Source organism: Danio rerio, chromosome 2 (assembly GCF_052040795.2).
Source record: "Danio rerio strain M-AB ecotype USA chromosome 2, GRCz13ab, whole genome shotgun sequence".
Taxonomy (NCBI): domain Eukaryota; kingdom Metazoa; phylum Chordata; class Actinopteri; order Cypriniformes; family Danionidae; genus Danio; species Danio rerio.
In genome coordinates, this window is record NC_141022.1 from 13,263,170 (window position 1) to 13,277,513 (window position 14,344).

Below are 14,344 nucleotides of genomic sequence, written 5' to 3' on the forward strand. Positions count from 1 at the left end.
CTGCTTTACCTTACTGATTTTGACTGTAATGATTTTGAATTGTAATTAGTGCAAAAAAAGCGATATACAAGTAAACATAAATTGAATTAAACAACTGAGCATCATAAAAGGAGGTGATTGAATCCATCTAAAATCTACATGTTTAGGCTTAATCAGCTGTGTAATATTGCCTACAGCTGTGTCAGTTATATCAGCTCACAGCAGGTACAGTGCTCACTGCTCAGCATACTTGAATACACCCCATATTGAAAATGAATTTATTTTTTTCATTTGTCAGTAAATATGGATAATATTTATCGGTGCATTTAAACAAAATATATTTATTAAACAGATATATTTATTAAAATAATATTTTAGTAACAGGACATCTTTAAAAAATGGAAAGATAATACAATTAAATTCATGCTAAATATTGAAACAAACTACAACATTTCAACAAAATTGTATATATTTTTTGTTTCTCTTGTTTTTTATTTTTTGCTATTTAGTAATAGTAATCAGTGCAAACATTTTGTAGAAAAATAAAAAGGTTGCAACACAAAAACTCGCCCTAACATATTTTGAGATTCAATTTCTGCAGCATATGCTGATGGATGCAGTTTTGAGTCCCGCTGCAATAGTGGTAATATGTCTCACTCTGTGGCATCTTTTTAAAACATCTTTTTTAGATGTTTAGATGAGGGGGTGGATGGGGGGGGGTGTCTTTATTCTTGTTTGATGGGTATTTAAAAATGTTGATGAAAATGATGCCACTTAGGGTGTGTGTGTGTGTGTGTGTGTGTGTGTGAGAGAGAGAGAGAGAGAGAGAGAGAGAGAGAGAGAGAGAATGGTAGGTGAAGCACTGAACACAGAAGTTTTTATTATTTTTTTTTTTAAAAACAGGTCACAGCATATTGTACTGATCATCTATTGGTCAATTCTTTACACGATTGTGTGTGAATTTGCAGGTCTGAGTTCACATCTTGAAATCTAAAATTCATCAAGGTTGTCATTTCACAAAAAAATTAATAAATAATTAATTACATTAGCATATGGAAGTCAGTGGAACTAAAAGTTTATTGTGACCACCTCTTAACAGCCATGAAACAATCTTTCAGACTGTAACAATATAATCTTTTTAAGGTTACATTTTATAAGACAAACTGTAAAATTCAACCTAGGCTCAAAATGAAGATTCTGGAGAGAGCCAAATACGTCCCAGGAGCTACATTTTTTTAAATAACAATTTATTTAATACAAATCCACCACAGGCTGCTGTGTACGCTTTTTGACATCTCAAATTTCTTTCACTATTGCCATTCACGCCTGCTCTTCTTGCGTAAATCTACCAGAGGCCGCTGTCGACCAACTAACTGACTGACCTCCTTCCCTAAAGCCAACCAGTAGTGTTTTCAAAAGCACTGATTGACCCTCCCACCCACTTTCCTAAACCCAACTGACAGTTTTAAAAAGCAATCCAGAAAAAAAAGCCCTCGCCTGATTTTTATCTTTTTTTTTCAGATTTTTATCACATTTTCACCATGTTAGTTGTTTATTTTATTTTTTGTCTTCTGTTTTTTTTGTAGCCAGACTCGAACCCCATCATCGTGGTCAACGCCTCTTTGCATCTCAAGTCCACCAACGTACATGGCAATCTACTGGACAAACTGGTAACAGCGGGAAAGCCGTTCATTTGGAGGTAAGCAGTCAGCTGGTAAGTACAAAAAGGAACACCGTCATACCGCCTTGTAGCGTTCGTTTTAAAGATGACATGCAGCCATGCGTACTTCTGGCTACATAATCCGCGGTCTCCAGAAATGCATATAGGGCTACGTTTTCAGAATGAGCGTATGTTGCTAAAATTTGCTCCACACAAAATGTGAAATACAGCTTATTTATTCTTAAAAAATACCACAAATAAGATTTGAGAGCTGCTTCACTTTTAATTAATTCCTCAAACAAAGACTTTAAGGATTTGCAGAATAAATCATGAGATCTGAACTTTTATTAAAACCACCATATGAAAAACAGAAGCTCCGAAATTCTGTTCATGGCAAGAGTGATATACAGTAAATGCGTAGGCCTTCATCTGTTTGTGTAAGCTAATATGGTATATTCCAGCAAATGTAAAACTAACTGACCTTTCTCAAGTACTTGAGTTGACTCATGAAACCCCTGCTGAGAGGAACAGCGACACATGAGAACAGTATCGCGTTCATGGAGTCAGCGGTGTCCAACCTCTGACAGCCCCAAATCAACACTCACAAACACACATCTAGCAGAAAACTGCTTTAAACTGTTTCACCGGCATCAGCACCAAACCACTTACCAATCCATTAGGATCCATTTACACAGCATGTATCAGCATTACAAAACCACACATCTAAACACCCTGATAAGCTCAAGCTAACCCCTTGACTTCAGATGGGTTCTGCTAATGCAGATGCCACAAATTCACTGCAGTTAGAATGCAAGGGTTTATTTACAAGCACTAGAGCGATGTGTGCTAAAAGTGAAAAATGTCATATTCCACTCCAATAAAGAACTTAAATGTAGATGAAATTGTATTATGGCATAATTGTGGAAAAGGCATGTTCATTGTGTAAGGTAACAATAATATTTATTCAGTTTAAGACTATTCAACATACACTAACTGACAAAAGTCTTGTCAGCTATCCAAACTATAGGAAAAACAAATAATAAATTGACTGCTAGTTGATCATTTGGTATCAGGAGTGGCTTATTTGAAAGGCAAAGTCCTCTAGATTACACTAATTTTAACAAAATAAAATATGATCATATCTTGATTTTTAATTATTTAATAAGGACAGTAAGGTCTGACTTTGCTTAGACAAAAGTTTTGTCACTTAACAGAAATAATGTCCAGTATACAATATAAAGTCATGGTGCAGTGGAAAAAGAGTTAGTGTATGACTCCCATGAGCTTGGATGACTGCATCCATCTCTGCAATGACTCAAATAACTTATTAATAAAGTCATCTGGTATGGCAAAGGAAGCGTTCTTGCAGGACTCCCAAAGTTTATCATGATTCTTTGGATTCATCTTCAGAGCCTCCTCCTCCATTTTACCCCAGACATGCTCAATAATGTGACTGGGCTTGCCAATTCTGGAGCCCCCATACTGAATGTAACCCCAAACCCTGATTTTTCCTTCACCAGACTGATCTCTGCAAGTTGTGAGTTTGTTCCATTAGGTCTTCTGCAGTATTTGTGATAAATGGGATGCAGTTCAACTGATGATTCAACAGAAAAACCTTCTGCCACTTTTCCAAACTATCAACTAGAAGTCAAGTTATTATTTGCTGCTCTTACAACTGGAAACAATTGTTCTTACAAACAATTTTATTTCTTTTTCAAAAATGATATATATGAATATGATATAATATGAATATTCCATGCTTTTTTTCTACCACTGAAAAATGAAACATAAAACCACTTAGAATAACAACACAAAACAATACAATAAACACGAGATAAAGCACAATAATGACAGGCCTACTAGTTAAATATAAATTAAAACCATTAACACACGTTAAATTTTCCCATGCTTCAGAAATGTAACAGATTTACACCTGTAAATTAGCACACACGTCAACATTAAGACTGTTAAAATGCAAATAATAAAATGTGAGTAAGACAACTTTAACCTTTCAAAATCATTCAGAATAACTGGTGAAGTTTTGGATAGGAACAGGGCATAGGGGTGATAACTCAGAAAAAAACACAGCTAGGAACTTTGCTTCTACAATGTAAACCCTAATGTTGTCTTTACTTAAACAATTAATTCAAGTTGACTATAGATAACTTAAAGTAGTTTTGGTCCTGTCACTTAAAAATATGAGTTAATTTAATTTGGTACCATGAAACTGCATAAACTTAAGATTTCAAGTGTAGTGAGCACAAAATCATAATTAATCCTTTGGAAAAATATAGGTCATTTTCACAAATGTATTCTTGACTGTAAAATTCTATTAACCTTTTAAGTGTAAGGTATACATATATATATATATATATATATATATATATATATATATATATATATATATATATATATATATATATGCATGTGTGTGTATGAGTGTGTGTGTGTTCGGAATGAACCGCCAACTTATTCAGCACGTTTTTACGCAGCGGATGTCCTTCCAGCCGCAACCCATCTTTCACCTGTACCGCATGTCTTTGGACTGGGGGAAACCGCAGCACCCAGAGGAAACCCACGCAAATGTAGGGAGAACATGCAAACTCCACACAGAAACACCAACTGAGCCGAGGTTCGAACCAGCAACCCAGCAACCTTCTTGCTGTGAGGCGACAGCACTACCTACTGCGCCACTGCGTCACCTATATATATATATAAATACATACACTAAAAACTCTAATATCTGACTGAACTAAATTAACTGAGTAAACTCATTGCCTCATTTTAATTGAGTATGGAATCTCCCAAAACTTGCATATTTAAGGTTATTTAACTTGCCGGTTTTGTAGACTATACTTAAATTGTTCAGTGTAGTACTAAGTTTGGTGAACTGAATAATTTAAGTTGTTAAGTTTTCTGACCTTGTATATAAGCATCCCTCCTACTCACTGTTGGATATATTTTTGAATTGCTCTTGGAGTACATTGACATCACACACACATTGGTCTGTGCAAACTGTCTTTTCAACATGTATTCTATTCCGGATTTTGTGGGAGGTCTAATATTGTATGTGACGTCAACATGAAATGACTTAAGATTCCTTTTACTGCAAGTAATTTTAATAAATCAGTGAATGAGTGCTAATAAATGAATGCTATTTTTTAAGAAAGCAAGAAAACACAATGAATATCTTATTTTAGTTGTTCAGATTAAGGCAAACTAACAGTGCTGGTATTGCGTGATCTCAGTTCTGCATTTGAAACTGTCGATCTCAGCATTCTTCTGTAGGCAGGAAAACTGGGTTGGGCTGTCTGGGACAGCCCTCAAATGGTTTAAATCTTACCTTGAAGAGAGAGGTTACTATGTCAGTATAGGTGACCATAGGTCAGGGTGGACACCCATGATATATGGATTCCCACAACGTTTATTTTGGCACCTCTCTTGTTCAACCTTTATATGCTCCCACTAAGCCAAATAATGAGAAAAAAACAACTCTTCTACCACAGCTATACATAGCCTCACTGCCAAATGACTACCATATTGACACCTTATGCCAATGCATTGATGAAATAAACAGTTGGATGTGCAAAAACATTCTTCAGTTAAACAAAAAAGGAAACTGAAGTTATTGCATTTGGGAACAGATATGAGGTTCTCAAGGTGAATGCGTACCTTGGCTCTAAGGGTCAAACAACAAATAAAAAAGGGTTAAGAATCTTGGTGTTATTCTGGAGTCAGATCTGAATTTCAATAGTTATGTCAAAGCAGTAAGTAAATCAGCATACTATCATCCAAAAACATTGCATAAATTAGATGCTTTGTTTCGAGTGAGGACTTTGAGAAACTTGTTCATGCTTTTATCACCAGCAGAGTGGATTACTGTAATAGACTCCTCACTGGCCTTCCCAAAAAGACAATCAGACAGTTGCAGCTCATCCAGAACAATGCAGCCAGGATTCTGAACGGAACTAAAAAATCAAAGCACATCCCACCTGTCCTCAGGTCTTTACACTGGCTCTCAGTTACATTCAAAATAGATAACGTATCATTACTTGTCTATAATTCCCTAAATGGCCTAGGACTTCAATATATTACAGACATGCTCACTGAATATAAAAAGATCACTCAGATCATTAGGATCAAGCAAATTAGAAATTCCAAGAGTGGCCTTAAGCCTGCTGCTGGAATCAGCTTCCAGAAATGATCAGATGTGCTACAACATTAGACACATTCAAATCAAGACTGAAAACACAACTGTTTAGATGTGCCTTTACTGAATGAGCACTGTGGTATGTCCCACAATTCAAAATACTATGTTTTTCTTTTATTTTTTTATTCTTTTATAAGCTGTTTTAACATGTTTCAATCTGTTTTTATCTATTTTAATATTTTATTTTATTGTTTCTTTTATTCTTATTTATGTGTTAAGTTGAATTATCATTGCGTATGAAATGTGCTATATAAATAAACTTGCCTTGCCTTGCTCTACAGCATCTGTTATATAAAAGAAATCCACCTCATCTTTCACAAAGGAAATGCACAAGTGAAGTGCACAGAATGACATGGACAAAAATTGACTTCAAAATTCAGAGCGAGGGTTGTGTTTTATCTGTCAGGAGAGAATAGAGTAATCAATTCCACAGGCTGTGTGTTGGCTTTGATTCCCTTCAGTCCCGCTGACTCCCAGGTATCACTTCAGAGTCAATATATGACAACTTGTATGGCACAGCACATTAATTCTACATGGCTTCATCATCACAAACAAGACCAACATAAACTCCCTTGTTGATAAGACACACAATATACTGTAGCACTGTAACTACTCTTACAGGCTTTAAAGACACGGTCCACTGTGTACTCGCATACACTATAGTATAATAAATGTACAAAGCTGTCGGTCTGTTTATCTTTTAAACTGTCAACATTTTCAATTATTAAACTACCAAAATACTTATGTTTTAAGAAAATTAAAAAAGGTCTGCCAGTGAAGGGAAACAAACAGGACTACACATTCTAATCATTTCAGTTGTCTAACATGGGATATTCATAGTCTTTTGGAGGGTTACACTGCCATCTGCTGAGGACAGAAAGATTCCTGACACCTTTGGTCAAAATGCTTGACATTACAACTGAAACAATAATAATGCTTTACTACACACACACACACACACACACACACACACACACACACACACACACACACACACACACACACACACACACACACACACACACATATATATATACCCCTTCTGTGGTCTATTATCTTCATAATATCAGTTGTAGCAGTACTATTTTATAGAGCAATGTTTTCACTTTTTTCTCTCTAGAAAAAAAATCTTGAATGATAAATATGTCACTGTCATTCAATGTTAACCCTTTCTGTAAATCATTACAAATTCAGTAAATAACTCTAAAATAGATTGTGTTTTGCTGTAATGCTGTAATAAAAGGGAACAGTATTTTACTGTAAACAAGTAGGATTTGTGTGTAATTGTGTAGTGCAAAGAATAAATTACAGTAATTTACTTTATATACCCATTACAGGTAGTAACCGTGACAATAAATGGTAAATTACTCTTTAACATTTACTTTCCCAACTATTCAGATGCTTTGTGTTGTTATTTATAGAGAAGTGCATTTAGCTGAAAGGGGTGATCCACAATGGTTTTTTAAGATTTGATTGTGTTTATAAGGTGCAAAACAGGGTCTGTTTGTGACTCATTTACAAAAAAATCACAATATTTGTTCACATATCTTACCTTCATTTTATACAGCTACTGAGCTAACGTGGAAGTCACCATCACATTTCCTGGTTCCTCCCATAATGCCTGCCCTCAAAGGGCTCTGATTAGTCAGCTAACACAGCCATGTGTTGTATTGGCGCATTGGCTTTACGTCACCAGGAAATGTCATGCCTCTCTTGCATGCTGTCTGTCAGACTGTAATTAATGTCAGTGAGGCCGTATCAGTTTGAGCCTGAGTCAGACACAGAAAATGAAGAGGACATAGCTGAACCCATGCAAATGCGAGTCTTGTGAGATGTTTCTGATTGGTATGTTTGTTTGTTTTTTTCGTTATGGTATGAGTAGTAAAACAGGTAGGGGAGGGGACAGTGGCTGCGCCTCAGGGAGACTTGGGATGTCTGTACATGATATACTCCATTATTTCAAATGTAAAACTCACGGAATGCTGACGCATACAGATACATTGCAGTCACTGGTGACGATTGTGGATGTTTACAAGGCTATAATGGATACATGTAGCTAAATCATACCTGCCAAAATCCTATTTTTTTTCCCAGAGACTCTTGTATTTCACACAGATCTCCTGCCACCCTCCCATCTTGTAATTTCACCAAGAAAACATCTGTAATTGCATCCCTACGACAGGTCATCAATTTTGGTATAGCATCTGGTCACCACCGGCTAAACTATGGTACAGTTGATAACACCACATACACCTGCAGCCCATCCATCCCCTCGGTTCTCAACTTTGTTACACAGAGACCACCACACCAAACCAAACCAAATCCCCCACACGTCCTGTTCTCTGAAAATTCGGGCACAAATGTTGGCAGGCATGAGCTAAATTACTAACAATAATTGCTGGAAACAAACCGCGTTTCTCATTGTTTATATCTTTGTTTACGTCTTTACTACAACATAGCCTACAAAAAAGGCTAGAAACTATGCATGTAAGATACAACGTTTAACAAAAAAAAATACTTACACGTTGTGGCTCACAATCCACAGCTTCTTCTTCTTAAATGCTTTGCACTAAGAGCAATATCTTTTATTATAATATTCTGGAACATAATTAAAAATGAATTTTAACCACTTATCTCTTTGTATCATGTCCCTTGGAAAGCCAAATAGTGAAACAGAACAAGATCCATGGAAATAGCAGCATTTGGACTGCATTTTTTTTTCTCTACTAATGTGTCTGTGACCACGGCCCTTTGCTGCGTGAGGCATATAGCCTGGATGTTTTTTGTAGTCCCCATATTCGTACATTGTAGGCTTTAAGAGATGTCTCCCTTGCATTGAAGTTTGAGCATCTTACATTCAGAGATGGTGTTTATGTCCACATATGTTGTAGTGGACCACCCCTTTAGGGCAGAAAACAATGATTTAAATAATAATACACATACACAGGCTATCAGTCTAATTCACAAAGGCGTTGCCCCAATAATGGAGCCTTAAGGGAGCCAGGTGATTGATTTGTTTTTATTTTTGAGTGTGCTTCACTCTCTATTTATATGTTCAGATGCAGAGTCTGACATGTTTTAAGCACTAAATAAGAATCAACAATGAGTAAGTAAAATGTGTTCAAATAGGTGGGTTTCTAAAATATGTCTGTGTATTCGGTTAAATTGTTGTTATCTTGAACTGTGTACTTGAAAGCTACATTGTTAGTTAGAATCTCTGCACAACCTCTGTAAGACTTGAGATACCACAAATACTTTGATGTCTTTGACAATTCAAATATGAGCTGAAAACACAGAGACAATCGGTTCCACAACCCACCAGGTGGGAATGCGGGAAAACTAGCTCCTCTCCTTTCCTCCATTTACATTTGAAACATCTCCCGAAACACCCCTTGGTCACACAGCGCCTTTTCACTCTACTCACACGGAATGGTTATTTCAAAATATGAATGTTCTATATTAATCCAAGTCACTTTAAATCCTGTTGTAACGGGGAGACTGACACGGAGGGATCCATTATGCAGTATTTATTAAGTCACACTTTCAAACATACAACATGCACAAATGTGCGAACATACAACATTAACAGCAAAGAGGGTTTCAGGACTGGCAGCTGACAGACACAGAGTGATTTACCAGGCATGGGTCAGAGGCAGGTGGCGTGATTCAGAGTCCGTGTAACAGGCTTTAGTCGAGGGCAGGCAGCGAGTATCAGAGTCCGAGCAACAGGCTTTAGTCGAGGGCAGGCAGAAGGCAGATTAGAGTCAAGAACCGGGCTGAAGTAGTACACAGGAGATCAGGCAGGATAGAACGCTCAGTAATGCTGGCCGGGGCTAAACAAGACTTCGCGAAGACTGAGTGTGAGAGAGCTGCTTATAAAGGGTACGTGTGTCATTAGCGGGATTCAGATCAGGTGTGCTGGATCAGAGTGGATGGATGATGTAATGCTTAGAAGTCCGGAGATGGCGGCCTCTGCTGGCCAGCAAGGGGAATGACTGGGACCGAGTCGGTGACAGAGCCCCCCCCCCAACGAACGGCTCCTGAAGTGAGGAGAATCTCGACGCCGGGGTCTTCCACGGGGGCGAGGGGCCGGCATATCCGGATGTTGCAAGTGGAACTCTTCCAGTAGTGTTGAGTCAAGAATGTCCTTACGGTTGATCCATGATCTTTCCTCTGGGCCGTACCCCTCCCAGTCGATGAGGTATTGTAGTTGACCACCCCGGCGTCTGGATCTCAGGATCTCGTGGATCTAATAGGCCTCCTCTCCGTCGATCATGAGAGGCGGGGGACCCTGTTCACCGGCTGCCACCTCCCTATCCACCTCGGCTGGACCAACAGCAGGCTTGAGCAGGGAGACATGGAAAGTGGGAGAAATACGGTATTAATTAGGGAGTGTCAGTCGGAAGGAAACAGGAGATATTTGTTTGTCTATCTGGAAGGGACCCACGTACCTGGGGCTGAGTTTTTTGCAGGGCAGTCTTAGGCGCAGGTCACGAGTGGAAAGCCATACCCACTGTCCTGGGAAATACGTGGGACCAGGGCGACGGTGACGATCGGCTTGCTCCTTGAATCGGCGCACAGCATGAGATAGACTTCTCGCAACTTCTGAACCATGTGTCGACAGCAGGAAGTTCAGTGGTTTCGCCGGACCAGGGGAAGAGAGGAGGTTGAAAGCCTAGAACGCACTGAAATGGAGTCAGACATGTCGATGCCTTTCTTAGGGAATTTTTAGCATATTCAGCCCACATGAGAAATTTCGCCTATTCAGCCTGGTTAGAGTGACAGTAAGTGCGGAGGAATCGACCGATCTCCTGATTAAGCCGTTCCGTCTGGCCATTGGATTGGGGATGGTAACCGGACGTCAGGCTAATGTTTACCTGGAGGTTCTTGAAAAAAGCGGACCAGAGTCGGGAGGTAAACTGGGACCCTCGGTCCGAGACGATGTCCTCAGGAAGACCATAATACCGGAACACATATTCGCAGAGCAGTTCGGCGGTCTCCAGGGCTGTAGGCAGTTTGGCTATGGGAATGAGTCGACAGGCTTTCGAGAATCGGTCCACTACAGTGAGAATGGTGGTGTTTCCCTGGGATTGAGGTAAGTCGGTGACGAAATCTATAGCGATGTGTGACCAGGGACGACGTGGAACCTCCAAGGGTTGGAGCAGACCAGCTGGACGGTGACGGGAATGTTTGGACATCTGACAGGGGGAGCACTTATTGATGAAATTGATTATGTCCTTGTTGATAGATGACCACCAGTACCGGGATTGAATTAATTGGGCTGTTGCCGTGCTGCCTGGGTGACCGGAGCTGGGATGGTTATGCACCTCTGCGATGAGTTTCTCACGGAGCGACGGGGGAACAAAGATCTTATTTTCGGGACATGCCTGCGGAGTGGGGCTTTGTTCAGAGGCTTGCATAATCTCATGCTCGATGTCCCATTGAATGGGAGCTATGATTAGGGGACTCTCTAAAATGGGTTCATCTTCCTCAGCCAAGGTTTCCTCATCTGAGAGGCGGGAGAGAGCGTCTGCCTTAATGTTCTTTGAGCCAGGGATATACGTGACCTGGAAGTCGAAGCGGGTAAAGAACAGAGCCCATCTTGCCTGTCTAGGGTTTAGTCGTTTACAGGATCGAATATACTCAAGGTTTTTATGATCTGTAATGACAGTGAATGGATGTTTGGCGCCCTCAAACCAATGTCTTCATTCTTCTAAGGCGGCCTTCATGGCGAGGAGTTCGCGGTTTCCCACGTCATAGTTTCTCTCAGCGGAGTTGAGTTTGCGGGAGTAGAACGCACAGGGATGGAGTTTATTCGTAGTTAGGGATCTCTGGGACAGAATGGCTCCAATGCCAGTGTTCGATGCGTCAATTTCAACCACGAAAGGTTGCTCGGGATCAGGATGACACAGAATGGGTGCACTGGAGAAACGGGTTTTGAGTTGGTTGAATGCTCTAGTGGCGTCTGGGTTCCACTTAAGGCGGGCATTATTAGCCTTGACCATGGCTGTAAGGGGAGCAGCTGCTGAGCTAAAGTTTCTAATGAACCGTCGATAGAAGTTGGCAAAGCCCAGGTATCGTTGTAGCTGTCGAATGGTCTCCGGTTGTGGCCATTGCGTGACTGAGTCGACTTTCTGCTGGTCCATAGCCACACCTTCGGGACTGATGATGTAGCCCAGGAACGATAGGCAGGTTTGATGGAACTCACACTTGGAAATTTTGGCGTACAACTGGTTCTGGATGAGGCGTTTGAGCACCGCTCTGACGTGCTGGATATGCTCGGGTAAAGAATTGGAGTAGACCAAGATGTCATCGATGTACACTATTACCCATTGATTGAGCATGTCTCTGAATATCTCATTTACAAAAGCCTGGAACACGGAAGGACTGTTTGCTAGGCCGAAGGGCATAACGAGGTACTCATAGTGGCCGTTGATGGTAGAGAACCCGGTTTTCCACTCGTCTCCCTGTCGGATACGGATGAGGTTGTAAGCACTACGGAGGTCCAATTTGGTGAAATACTGAGCTGAGCGGAGCTGTTCAAGGGCTGCTGGCACCAGTGGCAAGGGATAGCGATACTTGACAGTAATTTTGTTCAATCCTCTGTAATCGATGCAAGGGCGTAAACTGCCATCCTTCTTTTTAACGAAGAAGAAGCCGGCCGAAGCAGGTGATGTGGATGGTCTGATAAAGCCTTTTTCTAGCTCCTCAGAGATATAAGTGTTCATGGCTGCAGTCTCGGGTTGAGAGAGAGGGAAAATTCGGCCACGAGGGGGCGTGGTGCCTGGCAGTAGTTCGATGGCACAGTCGTTTTCACGATGAGGAGGGAGCTTGGTAGCTTTCTGCTTATTAAAAGCTTTGGTTAAGTCATGATAAACTTCCGGAATTTGACTGAGTTCAGGGTCTTCGGCACTGGTGATCATGTTGATCTGGACTGGGGAAACAGAATGCAGACACTGGGTAAAGCAATAATCGCTCCATTTAGTGATCTCACCAGTTCTCCAGGAAACTTGAGGGTCATGAAGTTGTAACCATGGTAACCCGAGGATTACAGTGTGTCGAGGAGAGTCTATCGCAAGGAGGGAAATCTCTTCTACGTGGAGAGAGCCTGTTTGAAGAGATATTGGCAGAGTTTGGAATTTTATGTGTCCTTCCCCCAGGGGGCGCCCGTCTATAGCAGTGATGGCTAGGGAGGAATCACAGGAGGTTAGAGGAATGGAGTGAGTAGTAGCAAACGTGTAGTCGATAAAGTTGCCAGCGGCTCCTGAATCGATTATGGCCATAGTCAAAATCTCAACTTCCTCGTGTTTCAAACTGACAGGTATACTCATGATGTCATTAGTGGTCGTGAAAACTGTGGTAGCACTCACCGGAAGGGTCTTAGGGGGAGGCTTGTTGGGACATAAGACCTTCGTATGACCTGGAAGTCCGCAATAGAGGCATAGGTGATTTTTCCTCCTTCGCTCACATTCCTCGGGATTTAGACGGGTTCTGCCCAGTTGCATAGGTTCAGTGGGAGGTTCAGGAGATACAGGACTGGAAGCGATAGAGCACAATGGGTTACGAGTGCTGAGACGAATGTCTAACCTGATTGACAGTTCGATCAGTTGGTCCAGTGTCTTTCCCTCGTCACGACACGCCATCTCTCTTTGCAGTTCTGGTTTCAGAGCCTTTCTGTAGAGTGTAGCATGTGGATCGTCAGCCCAGCCTGTTTGCGCTGCCAGAGTGCGGAAATGCAGCGCAAATTCAGCTGCGGAGCGGTCTCCCTGTTGAATACACAATAGCTCCTCACCAGCATTACGAACACCCTCAGGGTGATCGAACACAGTGCAAAAACGTTTGAGAAAGTCATTAAACGAGGGAAATATCGGGGTGCTGTCTGGCCAAACTGCAGTAGCCCAGTCTAAAGCTTTTCCTGTGAGCAGTGAGCATACAAAAGCAATCTTTCCATTCTCGTCTTTAAACAGATGGGGCTGTTGGGCGATGAACATCTTTTATTTGCATTGCAATAGAAAGCCTTTACATTTAGCTGGGTTACCTGAGAACTTGTCAGGGAATGCCAATCGAACTCCGGAGACAGTCGGGGGCTGTGTCACAACGGGTTGACTCAGAGAGTAGTTGGCGGTGAGTTGCGCTGTGGGAGCAGCTTGCAGGTTTTGCAGTGATTTCACAAGTTCGTCTGTCAACTGAGTTAAGTGCGTTAGTTGCTGTTGATGAGTGGTCAGTACCTGAGCTTGAGCTGTGACTTCATGAGACAAAACCTGTATGGCTGCAGGATCCATGTTGGGCAAGGTCTTCTGTAACGGGGAGACTGACACGGAGGGATCCATTATGCAGTATTTATTAACTCACACTTTCAAACATACAACACGCACAAATGTGCGAACATACAACATTAACAGCAAAGAGGGTTTCAGGACTGGCAGCTGACAGACACAGAGTGATTTACCAGGCATGGGTCAGAGGCAGGCGGCGTGATTCAGAATCCGTGTAAC

General features: G+C 41.1%; 1 protein-coding gene across 1 annotated transcript in view; it reads right to left on the reverse strand.

Annotated features, from left to right (window-relative positions):
* dpp6b (dipeptidyl-peptidase 6b) overlaps window positions 1-14,344 on the reverse strand; it is a gene marked incomplete in the record, with an annotated part of 226,674 nt that overhangs the window by 165,168 nt on the left and 47,162 nt on the right. The window contains 1 exon segment of the mRNA NM_001115122.1: window positions 1,358-1,369. Coding sequence (NP_001108594.1) covers window positions 1,358-1,369 — 12 coding nt within the window.